This window comes from Salmo trutta, unplaced genomic scaffold, assembly GCF_901001165.1.
Source record: "Salmo trutta unplaced genomic scaffold, fSalTru1.1, whole genome shotgun sequence".
NCBI lineage: Eukaryota > Metazoa > Chordata > Actinopteri > Salmoniformes > Salmonidae > Salmo > Salmo trutta.
Window position 1 is genome coordinate 66,416 of NW_021822406.1, and position 16,798 is coordinate 83,213.

Consider the following 16,798-nt stretch of genomic DNA (forward strand, 5'->3'; position numbering starts at 1 on the left):
TCTCTGATTAAACATCAGACAATTCATACATGAAGGAGTTGTTCCATAATATCAATGAAATAATGTCACAATGTAGAATGTTTTAACATTGTAGTAGGAGTATTTTAATGATGTCACAATGTAGAATGTTTTAAAAGAGGTTAACATTGTAGTAGGAGTATTTTAATGATGTCACAATGTAGAATGTTTTAACGTTGTAGAAAAATTCAGGTTCTGAATTGAAAGAGTACTATTTAACATAAAAGTGTTGCGTTACATTTACCTCGTTGGTGACCCACTTGAATTAAAATGCAACATTTGAAAATGTAGCTAGCTGTTTGCTACTAATTGTTGTCTCACCGGTGATGTACACATTTTTCCCAGATTCCGTGTGGTTTTTGATCTGTTAGTTTTAACAGGACGTGCAACTTCATCTCCCCCCCTCTCGCGCAATTTATTTCCAAGTGATATCGATATGAGTGATGACAAATAAGTGTTGCATTTCTCTTAGTTTTGGGGACCGCTAAATTTAAATCCATCACTCCAAAATGTAGATGACAGTCTTCTGCAAATTGTCGTTATTCCACTACTGAAGAAACATGACTCAAATCACCTCATATTTCAAACATTCAGCCTGACAAAAGATACATGTTTTATTATTCCATGGCTCACCATTAAGTTCATTATTGCTAATACCTATTAACAAAGGGGTGTACATTTGGCTTTGATATTGAATATTTCATAACATTTTCAATTCATGTAACATTTGCAACCAAATTACAATTTTTATACATGTTTGTAAAACAAGCTTATATTTTGGGTTGGATATTACATCCTAGTCTTACTATTTTAATCAATGGCATTTCCTTAGAATGCTCATTAGTCTTTCAGATATTATTGTTATTCTTTAGTTTTTTTATCCTTATGATTGTTGTGTAGGAAATATTAGTTTTTATTTTCATTGTTTTCCATGAGTTTTTTTCCTGTGAAGCCATGTCTGAAATGTGCTGTATAAATGAAGCTTGATTTGAACATATTGCAAAACAAAATAACCCAAGCACCGACCAATTTTTGACCGACCAATCAACAGACTCTTGCAAAACAAAAGAACAAATATGTGTAAAAGCAACACATGTCTTGGTCCATCTTAGTACGATAAAGTATAAATTCAGTATAGGGTGGCAGGTTGCCTTGTGGTTAGAGCGTTGGGCCAGTAACCGAACAGTTTCTGGATCGAATCCCAGAGCTGACAAGGTAAAAATCTGTTCCTTGGTAGGCCGTCATTGTAAATAAGAATTTGTTCTCAACTGACTTGCCTATTTAAATAAAGGTTAAAGAAAAAAATACTTTCCATTGTGTAAAAATAGTGCATGGTATGTAAGTTTATCACTTTTCAACCAATCCAGTACATTTTTGTTGAAAATGTTGAAATTGTAGTGTAATATGTAGGTTGGTGGAAATGATCCAACCATTATGTAGGTTGGTGGAAATGATCCAACCATTATGTAGGTTGGTGGAAATGATCCAACCATTATGTAGTTTGGTGGAAATGATCCAACCATTATGTAGTTTGGTGGAAATGATCCATCCATTATGTAGGTTGGTGGAAATGATCCAACCATTATGTAGGTTGGTGGAAATGATCCAACCATTATGTAGTTTGGTGGAAATCCCCATCGACTGGATGAGTCACCATTTAGTTTGGAAATGATCCAACCATTATGTAGGTTGGTGGAAATGATCCAACCATTATGTAGGTTGGTGGAAATCCCCATCGACTGAGGATGAGGTGTCTCCATTTTGTAGATGTGTAATAATGATGTTGAATAATAATAAACTACATTCATCAATCTGACTCCATTATTCTGTGAATGCTATATATCAGGGCAGTGATTAATCACCCCGTACTGGAGGAATTCTTCTTCAACGAGTCGGATGGGAAGGATTTACTTCGGACGCCTGACAAGGCCCTCATCCCCGTCACTCACAGGAGGAAAAGACAGAGATATTGTGCACGACTGTCTGGGTGCCTTGTAAGGATCCGTCGCAGAGAGGGTAATCTACCTTTACCATCGGTCCTATTAGCCAACGTACAATCAATCGATAATAAAATAGAGGAACTACGAGCACATATATTCTACCAACGGGATATTAAAAACTGTAATATCTTATGTTTCATAGAGTTGTGGCTGAACGACGACATGATTAACATACAGCTGGCGGGTTTTAAGCTTTTTCGGCAGGATAGAATTGCAGCCTCTGGTAAGACAAGGGGCGAAGGGCTATGTATATTTGTAAACAACAGCTGGTGCACGAAATCGAAGGAAGTCTCGAGGTTTTGCTCGCCTGAGGTAGAGTATCTCATGATAAGCTGTAGACCACACTATCTACCAAGAGAGTTTACATCTATATTTTTTGTAGCTGTCTATATACCACCACAGACCGATGCTGGCACTAAGACCGCACTTAATGAGCTGTATACGGCCATAAGCAAATAGGAAAACGCTTATCCAGAGGTGGCGCTCCTAGTCGCTGGGAACTTTAATGCAGGAAAACTGAAATCCATTCTACCTAATTTCTATCAGCATGTTAAATGTGCAACAAGAGAAAAAACTCTAGCTCACCTTTACTCCAAACACAGAGACGCGTACAAAGCTCTCCCTCGCCCTCCATTTGGCAAATCTGACCATAATTCTATCCTCCTGATTGCTGCTTACAAGCAACAACTAAAGCAGGAAGCACCAGTGACTCGGTCAATAAGAAAGTGGTCAGATGAAGCAGATGCTAAGGACTGTTTTGCTAGCACAGACTGGAATATGCTCCGGGATTCTTCCGATGGCATTGAGGAGTACACCACATCAGTCACTGGCTTCATCAATAAGTGCATCGACGACGTCCCCCCCACAGTGACCGTACGTACATACCCCAACCAGAAGCCATGGATTACAGGCAACATCCGCGCTGAGTTAAAGGGTAGAGTTACCGCTTTCAAGGAGCGGGACTCTAACCCGGAAGCTTATAAGGAATCCCGCTATACTGATGGGGTCACCTTGGGGTCATGATAGGGGCTGCACCAAATGATTGATGTATTATAATAATTGATTATGCTTATGTTGAATTACTAGAAGGTGAAGGGCAATAAGACCCTCCCCCACTACATTTATTGGGTCCTGGACCACAGATTAACAATATATATATATATATATATATATTATATATATATATATATATGCATTATAAGGTTTAAATACTGTTCCACGGTTCTTTTCTAGTCTCTGCCTCATATGAAATGGTCTGAGAGATGTGTGAGATATTGTAGTCAGATATTGCAGCCTCTGTGAGAAAGCGCCTCAAGGCTAAAAGAGATTCAAAGACACAGAACCCTGCAGGGGAGTGAAAGAGATAAGAGACAAGTCAGACATACCACTGTAAGCCACACAGGAATGGAACATTACTGCTGAGCCCTTAGAAAACACTGGACTATTGTTCTCTCCTGCAAGTTTGTATAACTGTATATGCATGGGCTTGGTCTCATGAGTAGAAGGTGTTGACGTAAGCAGTTACATCACTAGGGGTTGACTGCAAGCATATTAAAACAACTTGGACCTTTTTTATTTTGCAGAACTTACTCTGAAACATATGTGCTGTGTTTCCGTTGTCAACTTCTGTCTGCAATTGCATTAATAAAGGTTTGATTGATTTACTTAAAGAAGATATTGTCTGATTGCTGATTTCACCAATAAGCCAATGATTGACAAGGAACAAGGAACCTACCCCAACAATACCCTCCGACGAACCATCAAACAGGCAAAGCGAAAAATAAGCCACTAGTTTTTTTGGAGCGAGAATTAAGATGACTTTCATGTAGTAAGACATGCATAACAGCAACAGATACCATTAATAAGAAGGGGCTAGAAGCGTCTACTTAAATTTTAAAAAAGGGGAAAAAAGAAGCGTCTTATATGGTGAGCTACCGAGTGGCTAGGACAGGCAAGCCCCGTACTATTGTGGAGGACTTAATTCTTCCTGCTACCGTGGATATGGCTAGGACAATGCTCAGGGAAAAGGCCAAAAAAACTATACAGACAATGCCTTCATCAAACAACACTGTTTCACGACTTATCAGTCACATGGCAGGGGATGTTTTGAAACAATTACTGGTTTGCATACAAGCCAGTGAATTCTATGCATTACAGCTGAATGAGTCAACAGATGTGGCGGGCCTGGCACAGCTCCTGGTATATGTCCATTACGTTTATGGGGGGTCAATTCAGGAAGACATCCTCTTCTGCAAACCACTGGAAACCAGGACAAAAGGAGAGGATATTTTTAAAGTACTGGACAGCTTTGTGACATCAAATGGACTTTGGTGGTCAAGATGTGTTGGTATCTGTAATGATGGCGCAAAAGCCATGACAGGGAGACATAGTGGAGTGGTAACACGTGTGCAAGCAGTTGCTCCCCATGCCTCTTGGGTACACTGCAGCATCCACCAAGAGGCTCTTGCTGCCAAGGGAATGCCTGACAGCTTGAAATATGTTTTGGACACTACAGTTGTGGCCAAAAGTTTTGAGAATGACACAAATATTAATTTTCTCAAAGTCTGCTGCATCAGTTTGTATGATGGCAATTTGCATATACTCCAGAATGTTATGAAGAGTGATCAGATGAAGTCCCTCTTTGCCATGGAAATGAACTGAATACCCCCAAAAAACTTTCCACTGCATTTCAGCCCTGCCACAAAAGGACCAGCTGACATCATGTCAGTGATTCTCTCGTTAACACAGGTGTGAGTGTTGATGAGGACAAGGCTGGAGATCACTCTGTCATGCTGATTGAGTTCGAATAACAGACTGGAAGCTTCAAAAGGAGGGTGGTGCTTGGAATCATTGTTCTTCCTCTATCAACCGTGGTTACCTGCAAGGAAACACGTGCCGTCATCATTGCTTTGCACAAAAAGGGCTTCACAGGTAAGGATATTGCTGCCAGTAAGATTGCACCTAAATCAACCATTTATCGGATCATCAAGAACTTCAAGGAGAGCGGTTCAATTGTTGTGAAGAAGGCTTCAGGGCGCCCAAGAAAGTCAAGCAAGCGCCAGGACCGTCTCCTAAAGTTGATTCAGCTGCGGGATCGGAGCACCACCAGTACAGAGCTTGCTCAGGAATGGCAGCAGGCAGGTGTGAGTGCATCTACACGCACAGTGAGGCAAAGACTTTTGGAGGATGGCCTGGTGTCAAGAAGGGCAGCAAAGAAGCCACTTCTTTCCAGGAAAAACATCAGGGACAGACTGATATCCTGCAAAAAGTACAAGGATTGGACTGCTGAGGACTGGGGTAGTCATTTTCTCTGATGAATCCCCTTTCCGATTGTTTGGGGCATCCGGAAAAAAGCTTGTCCGGAGAAGACAAGGTGAGCGCTACCATCAGTCCTGTGTCATGCCAACAGTAAAGCATCCTGAGACCATTCATATGTGGGGTTGCTTCTCAGCCAAGGGAGTGGGCTCACTCACAATTTTGCCTAAGAACACAGCCATGAATAAAGAATGGTACCAACACATCCTCCGAGAGCAACTTCTCCCAACCATCCAGGAACAGTTTGGTGATGAACAATGTATTTTCCAGCATGATGGAGCACCTTTCCATAAGGCAAAAGTGATCATTAATAAGTGGCTCGGGGAACAAAACATCGATATTTTGGGTCCATGGCCAGGAAACTTCCCAGACCTTAATCCCATTGACAACAGGTGGTCAATCCTCAAGAGGCGGGTGAACAAACAAAACCTACAAATTCTGACAAACTCCAAGCATTGATTATGCAAGAATGGGCTGCCATCAGTCAGGATGTGGCCCAGCATGCCAGGGCAGATTGCAGAGGTCTTGAAAAAGAAGGGTCAACACGGCAGATATTGACTCTTTGCATCAACTTCATGTAATTGTCAATAAAAGCCTTTGACACTTATGAAATGCTTGTAATTATACTTTAGTATTCCATAGTAACATCTGACAAAAATTTCTAAAGACGCTGAAGCAGCAGACTTTGTGGAAATTAATATTTGTGTCACGACTGTACAGTGAAAATGGTTAACTTTGTTAAAGCAAGGCCCCTGAACTCACGTGTATTTTCTGCACTATGCAATGATATGGGCAGCGACCATGTAACGCTTTTACAACATACAGAAGTGTGCTGGTTATCAAGCGGCAAAGTATTGACACATTTTTTTAAATTGAGAGACGAGCTTAAAGTTTTCATTACTGACTATCATTTTCACTCACCAGACTGCTTGCATGATGACGAGTTTCTCACACAACTGGTCTATCTGGGTGATGTTTTTTCTTGCCAAAATGATCTGAATCTAGGATTACAGGGACTCTTCGCAAATATATTCAATGTGCTGGACAACATTTAGGCTATGATTAAGAAGTTGAAGCTCTTCTCTGTCTGCATTAACAAGGACAAAACACAGGTCTTTCCATCATTGTATGATTTTTTTGTGTGCAAATGAACTCAAGCTTACGGACAATGTCAAATGTGATATAGCGAAGCACCTGAGTGAGTTGGGTGCGCAATTATGCAGGTACGTTTCCGAAACGGATGACACAAACAACTGGATTCGTTATCCCTTTCATGCTCTGCCTCCAGTCCACTTACCGATATCTGAACAAAAAATCCTCATCGAAATTGCAACAAGCGGTTCTGTGAAAATGTAATTTCATTAGAAGCCACGGACAGATTTCTGGATTGGGCTGCACTCGGAGTATCCTGCCTTGGCAAATCGCACTATTAAGACACTGATGCCTTTCGCAACCACGTACCTACCTATGTGAGAAGGGATTGTCAGCCCTCACTAGCATGAAACTAAATACAGGCACAGACTGTGTGTGGAAAATTATTTAAGACTGAGACTCTCTCCAATACAACCCAACATGTGCATCCTTTCAAGCACACCATTCTCATTAACCTGTGGTGAGTTATTCGATGAACAAATAAGGTTTTATATGTAAGATGGTTAAATAAAGAGCAACATTATTGATTATTATTATATTACTATTTGTGCCCTGGTCCTATAAGAGCTCTTTGTCACTTCCCATTAGCCGGGTTGTAACAAAAACTCACACTCATTCTTATGTTCAATAAATGTATCGAAAAGTGTGTGTGTGGCAGGCTTACAATGATGGCAAAAAAACAACATTTGAGAGTGCGCTGACCCTGGTGCTAGAGGGGGTACAGCTGGAGGTTGAATGTTAGAAGGGGTACGGGAACCAGACCTACTCCAATTTGCATACAGATCCACAGATGATGCAATCTCTATTGCACTCAACATTGCCCTTTCCCACCTGGACAAAAGGAACACCTATGTGAGAATGCTATTCATTGACTACAGCTCAAGTGTTCAACACCATAGTGCCCTCAAATCTCATCACTAAGCTAAGGATCCTGGGACGAAACACCTCCCTCTGCAACTGGATATTGCACTTCCTGACGGGTCGCCCCCAGGTGATAAAGGTGGGGAACAACACATCCGCCACGCTGATCCTCATAAAGGGGACTCCTCAGGGGTGCGTGCTGATCACCGACAACGATGAGACAGACTATAGGGAGAAGATCAGAGACCTGGCCGTGTAGTGCCAGGACAACAACCTCTCCCTCAACATGATCAAGACAAAAGAGATGATTGTGGACTACAGGAAAAAGAGGACCGAGCACGCCCCCATTCTCATCGATGGGGCTGCAGTGGAGCAGGTTGACAGCTTCAAGTTCCTTGGTGTCCACATCACCAACAAACTAACATGGTCCAAGTACACCAAAACAGTCGTGAAGAGAGCACGACAAAACCTATTCCCCCTCAGGAGACTGAAAAGATTTGGCATGGGTCCTCAGATCCTCAAAAGGTTCTACAGCTGCACCATCGAGAGCATCCTGACTGGTTGCATCACTGCCTGGTATGGCAACTGCTCGGCCCCCGACCACAAGGCACTACAGAGGGTAGTGTGTACTGCCCAGTACGTCACTGGGGCCAAGCTTCCTGCCATCCAAGACCTCACCAGGCGGTGTCAGAGGAAGGCCCTAAAAGTGGTCAAAGACCCCAGCCACCCCAGTCATTGACTGTTCTCTCTGCTACCGCACGGCAAGCGGTACCGGAGCGCCAAGTCTAGGACCAAAAGGCTTCTTAACAGCTTCTACCCCCAAGCCATAAGACTCCTGAACAGCTAATCAAGGGCTACCCAGACCCCTCTTTTACGCTGCTGCTACTCTCTGTTGTTATCATCTATGCATAGTCACTTTAACTGTACCTACATGTACATATTACCTCAATTACCTCAACTAACCGGTGCCCTGCACATTGACTCTGTACCGGTACCCCTGCATATAGCCTCGCTACTGTTATTTTAATGCTGTTGTTTAATTATTTGTAACTTTTTTTTTCTTAAAACTTAAACATTGTTGGTTAGGGATTGTAAGTAAGCATTTCACTGTAAGGTCTACAGCTGTTGTATTCGGCTCATGTGACAATAAACATTTATTTGATTTGATATAAGATGCAAGTGTCTAGGATTACCATTATGCAATTATTATTAAGTTGAGGAACAAGGAGCTAATATCTTTCAATTGATGTATTAGCATTAAATTATTGAGTTAACCTTAGCTCAGAGATGCACAGTTAGAGACTGAGCATATATGCTATGTACAGTGTGTTTGAAATATCATAAAAATAATAAATAAATATACATAAATATAATTTCCCCACATATTATTGTTGTTATTCTAAACGGGTCTTATTAATCAACTAATTATTCTAAAATGGATTAAAAATAATAATAATCCTCATCAATCTACACAAAATACCCCATAATGACAAAGCAAAAACTGATTTTTAGATTTTTTGCTAATTTATAAAAAACTAAAAACGTAAATATAACATTAACATAAGTATTCAGACCCTTTACTCTTTGTTGAAACACCTTTGGCAGCGATTACAGCCTTGAGACTTCTTTGGTATGACGCTACAAGCTTGGCACATCTGTATTTGGGGAGTTTCTCCCATTCTTCTCTTCAGATCATCTCAAGCTCTGTCAGGTTGGATGGGGAGCGTGGCTGAACAGCTATTTTCTGTTCAAGTCCGGGCTCTGGTTGGGCCACTCAAGGACATTCAGAGCCTTGTCCCGAAGTCACTCCTGCATTGTCTTGGCTGTGTCCTTAGGGCTGTTGTTCTGTTGAAAGGTGAACATTCGCCCAAGTCTGATGTCCTGAGCACTCTGGAGCAGGTTTTCATCAAGGATCTCTCTGTCCTTTTTTCCGTTCGTCTTTCCCTCAATCCTGACTAGTCTCCCAGTCCCTGCTTCTGAAAAACATCCCCACAGCATGATGCTGCCACCACCATGCTTCACCGTAGCGATGGTGCCAGGTCTCTTCCAGATGTGACGCTTGGCATTCAGGGTAAAGAGTTCAATCTTGGTTTCATCAGACCAGAGAATCTTTTTTATCATGGTCTGAGTGGGCTCTCATGTGCCTTTTACTGAGGAGTGGCTTCCATCTGGCCCCTCTACCATAAAGGCCTGAATGGTGGAGTGCTGGAGAGATGGTTGTCCTTCTGGAAGGTTGTCCCATCTCCACAGAGGAACTCTGGAGCTCTGTCAGAGTGACCATCAGGTTCTTGGTCACCTCCCTGACCAAGGCCCTATTCCCCTGATTGTTCAGTTTGGTCGGGCGGAGAGCTCTAGGACGTGTCAGTGGTGTTTCCAAACTTCTTCCATTTAAGAATGGGTTCGGGTTATTTCATAGTAGAATTTTGTATTTTTTTTAACTGAGTAGATCCGAACTTTAGACTGGTACTGTAAATGCATGAAACGTACATTCTGGAAATCATGTCTCACGCTCAGTCATAGCTCCTAAGTAGCACAGTGGTCTAAGGCACTGCATCTGTAGTGCAAGAGGTGTCACTTCAGTCCCTGGTTCGAGTCCAGGCTGCATCACATCTGGCTGTGATTGGGAGTCACATAGGGCGGCGTACAATTGGCCCAGTGGCTGGAGTAGGTCGTCATTGTAAATAAGAATTTGTTCTTAACTGACTTGCCTAGTGAAATAAAGGTTAAATATATATATTTTAAATAGTTAGTAGAAAAATGACTGGTAAGATTTTCAACTTTTATAAGAGACAGTTAGCAGCAGCCTCTTCCCTTCCCGTCTGCAGCCTAGAGAAACCATTAACCTGGTGAGTCATCAGACGCTGTGAGCAAACCTCAAGTTCTATTTCTAGGAGCACCATTATACCCTCGCTCCTCTCTCTCCCACCAGCCTCTTCCCTTCCCGTCTGCAGCCTAGAGAAACCATTAACCTGGTGAGTCATCAGACGCTGTGAGCAAACCTCAAGTTCTATTTGTAGGAGCACCATTATACCCTCGCTCCTCTCTCTCCCACCAGCCTCTTCCCTTCCCGTCTGCAGCCTAGAGAAACCATTAACCTGGTGAGTCATCAGACACTGTGAGCAAACCTCAAGTTCTATTTCTAGGAGCACCATTATACCCTCGCTCCTCTCTCTCCCACCAGCCTCTTCCCGTCCCGTCTGCAGCCTAGAGAAACCATTAACCTGGTGAGTCATCAGACGCTGTGAGCAAACCTCAAGTTCTATTTGTAGGAGCACCATTATACCCTCGCTCCTCTCTCTCCCACCAGCCTCTTCCCGTCCTGTCTGCAGCCTAGAGAAACCATTAACCTGGTGAGTCATCAGACGCTGTGAGCAAACCTCAAGTTCTATTTCTAGGAGCACCATTATACCCTCGCTCCTCTCTCTCCCACCAGCCTCTTCCCGTCCCGTCTGCAGCCTAGAGAAACCATTAACCTGGTGAGTCATCAGACTCTGTGAGCAAACCTCAAGTTCTATTTGTAGGAGCACCATTATACCCTCGCTCCTCTCTCTCCCACCAGCCTCTTCCCTTCCCGTCTGCAGCCTAGAGAAACCATTAACCTGGTGAGTCATCAGACGCTGTGAGCAAACCTCAAGTTCTATTTCTAGGAGCACCATTATACCCTCGCTCCTCTCTCTCCCACCAGCCTCTTCCCGTCCTGTCTGCAGCCTAGAGAAACCATTAACCTGGTGAGTCATCAGACTCTGTGAGCAAACCTCAAGTTCTATTTGTAGGAGCACCATTATACCCTCGCTCCTCTCTCTCCCACCAGCCTCTTCCAGTCCTGTCAGCAGCCTAGAGAAACCATTAACCTGGTGAGTCATCAGACTCTGTGAGCAAACCTCAGGTTCTATTTCTAGGAGCACCATTATACCCTCGCTCCTCTCTCTCCCACCAGCCTCTTCCCGTCCCGTCTGCAGCCTAGAGAAACCATTAACCTGGTGAGTCATCAAACGCTGTGAGCAAACCTCAAGTTCTATTTCTAGGAGCACCATTATACCCTCGCTCCTCTCTCTCCCACCAGCCTCTTCCCTTCCCGTCTGCAGCCTAGAGAAACCATTAACCTGGTGAGTCATCAAACGCTGTGAGCAAACCTCAAGTTCTATTTCTAGGAGCACCATTATACCCTCGCTCCTCTCTCTCCCACCAGCCTCTTCAAGCTGCTAGAAATAACAAGGTAATGTCTTTACTTCCTTTTTCTTCTTCATACTATCAAGATAATTCTTATTGCATGATGAATATTTCAAATGCACTCTAAAACATATATCTTTCATCAAACAGCAGCTCACGTTTTCACAAAAGGCTGTAGTTACATTGTAGATCAAAGCAGGCCATTGGCTGCCTACATCACCAGGGGTACGTACGGGACTTCTGATTGGTTCCAAGTTTAGGCGTTTGGCAAATTTGCCTGATCAGACAGTGTTCAAATATATTTTTTTATGAGAAAATGTGCAAGAATTGAAGATGAAAACAAATATTATATTCATCGTAACAATATTTTACTGTGATATTTTACCCACTCTAGTCAGCATATGGCGATGTGGAATTTAAGTCAATGCCGCTAGTGTGACGTATAATGTAGTGGACGGAACGTTTCTTTCAACAGCAACAACAGTTCGTCAGCCACCTCGGTAGCTTGCTAGTCAAAATAGCCGAACCAATAAAGCTCTTTAGACGCTTTCGTGTATATTAGCAACTGTGTTTTAAAACCCATTACTGTCGTCTAGTTAGTTATCCGGTTTAATTTGATATTTACGGTGTTGTTGTAATTAATCAGCTAGCTGGCTGGTTAAGTTAGCATTAGCCTAGCTAGCTAACATCCCCGACCATGAGTTCACTAAGCTACTCTCCTCCTGCTAAAGAAGAGGAGATCTGCTGGACGGAGAAAGAAGCTCTCGTTAAAGAGGAGGAGGAAGAGGAGGATGTTACGATACAACAACAAGTAGAGGGTGAGGCTGTTACAGTGAAAGAAGAAGAGAAAGACGTTTCAGTGAAAGAAGAGGAAGACGCGTTCAGAGTGAAAGAGGAAGAGGAGGATGTTACAGTAAAAGAAGAGGAGAAAGAGGAGGAGATGACTGTCTCATCGAAAAAGGAGCAGGAAGAAATCGGATATCTGGGCCTGGATTCCCAAAGGCATCTTAAGGCGTCCAATGGTTCTAATGATGAACTTAGCAGTAAGATGGTTTTGAGAAACCGTTCCCTGATTAACACTAGTAAGTACTGTCTTAAATACAGAGGCACAAACTCTGCAGTTGTTGAACTGATGTGTGGTGTTAAAGGGGAAATATATATATATTTAGGGCAGGCCATCCATAAGGTCAAAATGATAGTTTTAACCAGATTGAGGCTATACAGTGTTTGTTTACAAACAGTGGCGTTATACAAGCTTATGTTTTGGTTTCTGATGGGAAAATACAGTTGAAACATTTGAGGCATTTATAAGTTCTATTCTTCAGGAATCAATGTCTATAATGCCTGACCCCATTTAGTCGACTAGTCGATTGTTTGGTTGACTGGCTGTTGGTCAACCAACATGTTTTTAGTTGAGCAGTCGCAAATTATATACATGTTTTATGGCACGAGAGACACTTGTCTGATTCGTTCCTGTCTCAGTGGACTAATCCATTGATGAGGCTGCGGTGGTGGCGCAGTACATGAAGGGGCGTGTACACTACATGATTTTGTAGTCGGTACCCCTCGAGCATTGTGGACAATACCCCAGGGGAACTCCACACCCTCCTCCCAATTTGCCCTTTGAGACTGGGAAAAGCGGCCGAGGCCAGGGAAGGGTGTGTCAGGGGTCCTGCCGAGGCCCATCTCTCCTCTGGCGCCCCGAGTGCCTGGGTCCCCCAGGCACGTCCCTATGGCGGTGACGGTTGACAGGTCGTAGCTCCACTGCACGCAGTGCCCCCCCCCCCCCCCCCCTCTGTCGTCCCCCAGCACAAGACGATGGGGCAGGAGAGGGACCCCACCGTCGTTCAGTAATTAGTAATTAGCAGAGAACCCACGCTACGGCGGAGCAGAACCCGGAGCAACATGTTAAAGCAATTCACAACACACACATAGAACAAGCCAGTCGTCAAGTTGTGTAAAAGGTCAATTACAGTTTGTGGCAGCAAGCGCCACCATACTAATGGATACACGCCGAGTTGTAGTATTGTGGCCAGCTGCTCCAGGCTGCAAACAGCCAGGGAGTTTCCTTCCACGTAAGATATTACACTTACCAGTGACTTACAAAGCGAACTTCAGAAATGTTGTACCTCAAACCATACGGACGTCTGCCAATAAAATGAAAGAGAACGTGTGTCGCCGCCATGGGGTTAATATACAGGGTCGGACCCCAGCCGTGACACAGTTGTACACCGGAGTGAATCTGTAAATACTCACCTCGGATGTATCCCTCCGCCTCGGAGTGATACCAATATATTGGAGTGATCCAATATTGCTCACATAACCGGGTTTTAATACGTAACCTTCGATCCAGTATAGTGAAACGTAACCTGGGTTACATATGTAACCTTCGATCCAATATAGTGAAACGTAACCTGGGTTACATATGTAACCTTTGATCCAATATAGTGAAACGTAACCGGGGTTACATATGTAACCTTCGATCCAATATAGTGAAACGTAACCGTGGTTACATATGTAACCTTCGATCCAATATAGTGAAACGTAACCGGGGTTACATATGTAACCTTTGATCCAATATAGTGAAACGTAACCGGGGTTACATATGTAACCTTCGATCCAATATAGTGAAACGTAACCGTGGTTACATATGTAACCTTCGATCCAATATAGTGAAACGTAACCGGGGTTACATATGTAACCTTCGATCCAATATAGTGAAACGTAACCGTGGTTACATATGTAACCTTCGATCCAATATACTGAAACGTAACCTGGGTTACATACATAGTAACCTTCGATCCAATATAGTGAAACGTAACCGTGGTTACATATGTAACCTTCGATCCAATATAGTGAAACGTAACCGGGGTTACATATGTAACCTTCGATCCAATATACTGAAACGTAACCTGGGTTACATATGTAACCTTCGATCCAATATAGTGAAACGTAACCGGGGTTACATATGTAACCTTCGATCCAGTATACTGAAACGTAACCGGGGTTACATATGTAACCTTCGATCCAATATAGTGAAACGTAATTTGTGATATAGGCCTAGGTCTAGATATTGTTTTTACCTTTTTGTGATTTAGGTTTTTCCTAATTGTAATCTACTACCTTTAGTACTTGAAGTTAATAAAGTATTTTATTGTTGAGATATTTTCTTAGTTTTTTTAAGCCTCACTGCTTTATCACATGGCCACATTCACATGTTCAAGCATTTCACTACGCTCGCAATAACATCTGCTAACCATGTGTTTTTGATTTGATTTTTCAATGTGAATTCTTTAAGAGATGTGTGGGTCTAAGGCTCTAGAGGGTGTGAAAGATGCTAAATAGGCGTGACCAAAGAGAAGCACTGTAGATATACAACAATAGACAATGTAATACTGTTAATGGTTTGCCTAATGGGGTAACTTGGTGAGATAATGTTCAGAGAAGCCATTTTGGTAATTTGGTGAACGTATTCCTTTTCTAAATATATGTTTCCTAAGGATTTTGCTGTGAAAATCACAGCAAAATGTTTGAATGCCTTTTTGTCCTGAATGGGATTCTAAGTGTATCACCTTTTTAAAGATGCATTACTTCCCCATGTTTCCTTCAACTACAGATTATGATACGCCGTTTAGAAGCTCAGTCTGTATTTTTATCCAATGTAAAAAACACAATTTGAAAGGTTGCTAGATAAGACTGAATAGAGACGGTGGGTCACATATTCAGCTAAAATAAACAGTGGATTTCTGTTGTGGGCTTTTAACCATCTGTCTGACTTTGTCGTTCACACAGGAGAGAGATGTGACTATCATGGATCCTCTGGGCAGCCTCAACAACATCATGAAGCTGACAAGGCAGAGAAGAGTCTCTCCAAATCAGAACACCCCAAGAAACACCAGCGGAAACCCACAGGGAAGAAATCTCACCACTGCTCTCACTGTGGGAAGAGTTACTCAAGATCAGATTCACTAAAAGTACACCAGAGAATTCACACTGGAGAGAAACCTTTTAGCTGTGATCAATGTGGGAAGAGTTTTACTGAATCTAGACAGATGACTATACACCAGAGAAAACACACAGGAGAGAAACCTTACCTTTGCTCTTACTGTGGAAAGAGTTTTGTTTTCTCAGGTTATTTAAAAGCACACCAGAGAACCCACACAGGAGTGAAATCTTATAGCTGTAATCAATGTGGGAAGTGTTTTTCTCACTCAAACACACTGATATCACACCTGAGAAGACACACTTCAGAGAGATCTCACAGCTGCTCTGATTGTGGGAAGATATGCACCTCTTCAGCATCCCTTAAAATACATCAGAGAATCCATACAGGAGAGAAACCTCATAGCTGCTCTGACTGTGGGAAGTGTTTTTTTTTGTCAGCACATTTAAAATCACACCAGAGAACACACACAGGAGAGAAACCTTATAGCTGTTATCAATGTGGGAAGAGTTTTAGTCAATCAGGCAGCCTGAAAGTACATCATAGAATCCATACAGGAGAGAAACCTTATAGCTGTGATCAATGTGGGAAGAGTTTTACTGAATCTAGACAGCTGACTTTGCACCAGAGAAAACACACAGGAGAGAAACCTTACTATTGCTCTGACTGTGGAAAGAGTTTTGTTTCATCAGGACATTTAAAATTACACCAGAGAACACACACAGGAGAGAAACGTTATGGCTGTGATCAATGTGACAAGAGATACTCTGATAAAAGATCTCTGATTAAACATCAGAAAATACATACCTGAAGGAGTTGCTTCATGATATCAATGAAATAATGTCACAGTGTAGAATGTTTTAACATTGTAGAAGGAGTATTTTAATGATGTCACAATGTAGAATGTTTTAACATTTTAGTAGAAATAGTATTTTAATGATGTCACAATGTAGAACCCTAAACATTTTCACCCTGTTCTATTGATATCAGTATGATATGGATATTAGCCTCATCAGGGGACAAATCCAGGCTCTGAAATGAATGAGTACTATTTATAATATTTATTTGATAAACAAAAAGTGATTAACAAAGTGTTGCGTTTCACTTACCGCATTGGTGCCCCACTTGAATCAAAATGGAACACTTGTAAATATAGCTAGCTGTTTTCTATAAATTGTCTTCTAACCAGTGATATACCCAGATTCTGTGTGGTTTATAACCTCATCTCGCGCAATTGATTTCAACGAGTGATGACAAATAAGTGTTGCGTTTCTCTTAGTTTTCAGGACCCCTACTTTTAAATGCATCACTGAAATGTAACGTACTGTCTTCTGCAGAT

At 42.3% G+C, this 16,798-nt stretch overlaps 1 protein-coding gene and 1 long non-coding RNA gene across 2 annotated transcripts; both read left to right on the forward strand.

The window, feature by feature from the left end:
• The first annotated feature begins 1,252 nt into the window (after window positions 1–1,252).
• Window positions 1,253–1,829, forward strand: LOC115182205 (uncharacterized). The gene is made up of 2 exons (XR_003873677.1): window positions 1,253–1,428; window positions 1,459–1,829. It is a non-coding gene; the product is annotated as an uncharacterized LOC115182205 (long non-coding RNA).
• Window positions 1,830–12,389: 10,560 nt separating this feature from the next.
• On the forward strand, window positions 12,390–16,270 carry LOC115182203 (gastrula zinc finger protein XlCGF17.1). Its single transcript, XM_029743815.1, has 2 exons — window positions 12,390–12,598; window positions 15,309–16,270. Exons 1-2 carry the CDS (start codon window positions 12,457–12,459, stop codon window positions 16,268–16,270), a joined length of 1,104 nt encoding a protein of 367 aa, XP_029599675.1. The 5' UTR covers window positions 12,390–12,456.
• Window positions 16,271–16,798: the final 528 nt, after the last annotated feature.